This window comes from Ictalurus punctatus, chromosome 8 (assembly GCF_001660625.3).
Source record: "Ictalurus punctatus breed USDA103 chromosome 8, Coco_2.0, whole genome shotgun sequence".
NCBI classification, from domain to species: Eukaryota; Metazoa; Chordata; class Actinopteri; order Siluriformes; family Ictaluridae; genus Ictalurus; species Ictalurus punctatus.
In genome coordinates this window covers 8814782-8818705 of record NC_030423.2, presented here as the reverse complement: position 1 = coordinate 8818705, position 3924 = coordinate 8814782, and the positions used below count along the sequence as shown (strand labels likewise).

General features: G+C 43.6%; 1 protein-coding gene across 1 annotated transcript; it reads left to right on the top strand.

Moving 5' to 3' along the window:
• The first annotated feature begins 205 nt into the window (after window positions 1-205).
• On the top strand, window positions 206-3037 carry nanos1 (nanos homolog 1). Its single transcript, XM_017475249.3, has one exon. It carries the CDS (start codon window positions 466-468, stop codon window positions 1210-1212), a length of 747 nt encoding a protein of 248 aa, XP_017330738.1. The 5' UTR covers window positions 206-465; the 3' UTR covers window positions 1213-3037.
• The last annotated feature ends 887 nt before the right edge of the window (window positions 3038-3924 follow it).

The window sequence follows — 3924 nt, the reverse complement described above, 5'->3', positions numbered from 1 at the left end:
GTAACGTTTCAAACGCAATTGTGCATAATCTGCGAGTTGCTATTTTCTTATACCTTTTAGTGTTTTGATTAAGCAGGGCAGGGACACTGGAGCTAACACACGTTTTATGACGGCTTTACATCGTAAAGTTGCAAAGTTGCTGTACTGCTGTTTTTTTTTTTTTTTTTTTTTTTTTTCCTTGCAGAGTCGTTTCCCTTTTAAGCTCCTGAGATCGTGCTGAAGAGAACACGCTGTTGATCTGCTCCCAAACTCGAAGCGCAAAGAGCCCCGCCCCTCTCTCTCCGCTCCTTCTCCAGGCTTATAACCAGCAGCCTCGCGAGCAGCCCGAAATACCCAAGACAAGCTCTGGACCTGACTACATCTGTTAGCTACTTGCCGTTTCAATTGGGACGGAATATTTATTATCCGTTTTATCCTGCACAGAGAGGCGCCGCAGCGCCGCTCGGGAGTCAGGGGAAAAGCGAGATGGATTTTTTAAACCACAGCTACTTAAGCGCGCGCACGTCCTACGACTACACGTTCAACTTCTGGAACGACTATCTTGGCCTGTCCACGCTGGTGACGCAGAGCAGCAAGCGCGGTCCCGGCGGCGGAGCGAGCCCCAACTCCATCACGGAGTCTCTGAAAGCCACACTGGGCCTGGATGACTCTGCGCCGTGCCCGTGCGCTGCGCACTTGGACTACTGCTGCTGCTCTTCCTCGTGCTGCTCCTCTTCCTCATCGTGCGGCTGCTGCTGCCCTCCCGCAAGCCCGCCGCCGCCTTCCTTGCTTGAGCTCAAGGAGCGCTTCTCGGCGCTCGGGCCGTTCCGTAGCCACGGCGCAGGGATTGTAGGGCATGAGCGCGATGCGGGCTTTGGAGGAGGAGGAGGTGGAGGAGGGAGCGGAGGTGGAAGTTTCGCGGCTTTCGAGCTGTTCGGCGCGGATAGGAAGGTGCGCAAGACGGCGGCGGCGCGCGCCAAGCAGGAGCCCAAGATCTGCGTGTTCTGTCGGAATAACGGCGCGCCTGAAGAGGTATACGGCTCGCACGTGCTGAAGGCGCCCGACGGCCGTGTGGTATGCCCGATCCTGCGCGCATACACGTGCCCACTGTGCAGCGCCAACGGCGACAACGCACATACCATCAAGTACTGTCCGCTCTCCAAGGAGCAGCCCGCGCCCCGAGCGCTCAAAGGAGGCCGGGCTGTGGGCGGTAAGCGCGTCAAAATCTTCTAAAAGAAAAAAGAAAGAAAGAAAGAAAGAAAGAAAGAAAGAAAGAAAGAAAGAAAAGCACCGATCTACACGCGCTCAGTAAATAATCACCTACATTTATTGCACTGAACCTTTTTTCCAGTTGACTGTTCCAATCGCGGCTTTCCGAGTCTTAACTTGCTAGACTGTAGGATTTATTAAACAAATAAGATATCAATGTTTTTTCTGTTTAAAAAAATCCTTTATATTTTTATAGATGCTTTATTTCCATAGTTTATTGTATACATAAAAAAAGATCTCTTTTCCACATTTTTGTCTTAGATGTTTATTAGTTCATATTCAGTCACGTTTATATGAATAAAAGATGTTTTTTTTGTTTGTTTGTTTAAATGGGCAAAAGTCATGAATGTTAGCATACACATCAGAGCAAATAAGTATTTTCTTTACTGTAAGCTAAGCTTACACATTGTGTTGTCTTTTAAACCAAAGTTAAGTTTGCCATCTTGCGAATGTTTCATTTCCAATCTGCTGAGGTTTCCTCTTTGAGTTTGGTTTGGTTTATTTAGCCCATTCCTTTCTTCCTAAGGGCCACCACACACTTTCCTTCCCTCCCAGGCTGACATTTGATATGGGTGAGGAAGAAAAAAAACACCAAGCTCAGAAACACAATGGGGTCTCTGTTGGATGTTACATGGTCTTAGCATAACCTCATAATGAGTAGATGCCCAGCCAAACTGGCCTGTTATGAGCCCTACTGACAGAGATGGGTGTGGGTTAGTCTTTCAGCCAGACCCCTTTTGAGATGTCTTCATTAGGCCAATACAAGGTGCCCTGCTAATGTTTACACCCCAAAGAAGGGGAACACACAGACACACAGACACACACACTGGAGAATGCGTCTTGAGGGGACCTGTCTGGTGCCGAAGCTGCCCCTGTGCACCAGGCTTTCACACTTGACCTTTTTACCCTGAAAACCATCACAGGCGAGCTGTAGAGAAAACAACGGGTGAGTTATAAAATAGTGCAGTCTGATAACTCTCCAAGAGCCAGTGGTGGAACAGAACGGAATGAATGTTCTTAATAAAAAAAATTTTAAAAATAAAAAAAGGTTTTTTTTTGCATTTGCATTTGCATTTGCATTTGCATTTGCCCCCCTTTTTGCATTCTGTAAAAAAAAAAAAAAAAAAAAAAAAAAAAAAACTTAATCCAAAAGAATGATGCAAAAATGTTGTGAATGTACAATTTAAACATGCAGGACTGCACATGGTCTGACCATTCGTTTACCAAAGGAATTCAATTGTAATGAAGTAAGGAACATAGATTTGCTGTAATGTAAATAAAATAAAAAAAAGTTGAGTCATGTCTATTCAGTATTTTAACATTTAAAAGTGACTTTAGAGGGTGCTACCTCAACAATATTTTGTACTTACATGTAAAATGTCAATAGCAGTTTATTAATATAGCGCTGCCATTTATAATAAGGGTTTTTAATAGTATTTTTGATCTTTGTATAACATAATTGTATTTTTCTTTCATTGCATTCCAATAAGCTCTTAGCATTGTTTGCCAATAAGTGATGGCTGATTATGATATAATGACAAAATATCTCACTATTTTTCAGTTGTTCAATGTTACAGTCTTGATGAGTGAAAGATAAAATGGAATATGTTGAAAAATGTAGACAATTTGCCACTTTTAACTGAGGTTTGTAATTAAATTAAAAGAGGACTAAAAAGAAACACTGTTGGATTTTGTTATTTATATTTTGTCACAGTTTTCCTGTTAGCAGCTGTGCACAGTTAAAAGAAATGAATTTGGCAGAGAAATAAACTCCTTGTCAAATGTATTACTCCATGCAGTCAACGTGTCCTACATATTTTGAGTGCTGTTTAGAGCAGAACACTGCAGTTGTCTGTTGAGGTTTTTTTAGTCACTGTCACTGCCTACCTTTCTCCTAATAGGTTTCTTTAAGTAAACAGACATGGCCAAACACACACAGCCCAGTGTAGGCTGCTCCACTGATCTAATGTGATGCAGTCTCACAGTTTCAGCTCACAGTCAGAGAAAGAAAGAGAGAGAGAGAGGCCTCAAGGTTAAGAAAAGCTGCCTACAGAGCAAGTGGTGCTGGTTCTATTTTCGCAGTGTGATTTTATAAACTCGACTGTCTAACTTTACTCCCCCCAGGAGAATGAGATTAGCTGGCAGGTCATAACTTCTGCACACTTCAGAAGAGAGGAAGTAAAGAGGGCAAAGGGCAGTGTTCTGTTTTCTCTCTTTTGCTTTCTTTCAGTAGGTCCCATCACACCTTCAGGCCTGCTCACCCCTTTCCCCCTCATGTCACACACAAATGTGCAACACCACACACACAGTTGAGACGCTTCATTAAAAATGGATGGATACTAAGTACAGCATGGATTTTTATTACTGTGGACAGTAGCCTGGTGTGTTTTGGTGTGTGCATGCATGCACACTCACACACACACACACACACTCACACACACACACATACGCAATGAGAGATACCTCTGCCTCTCCTATCACTACAACTACATATTCGGTGACACAATCACACACTGATCATAGCACCCAGGACATTGAAGAAGTATTTATCTGCTAAATATACATTACAGTGGAATTCCTCTCTTCAAATATCCCAGTTTGTTAGGAAGCTGGGGTCAGAGATTATATAGAGCCACTGGAGCAGAGAAGGTTAAGGGCCTTCCACAAGGGCCCAAG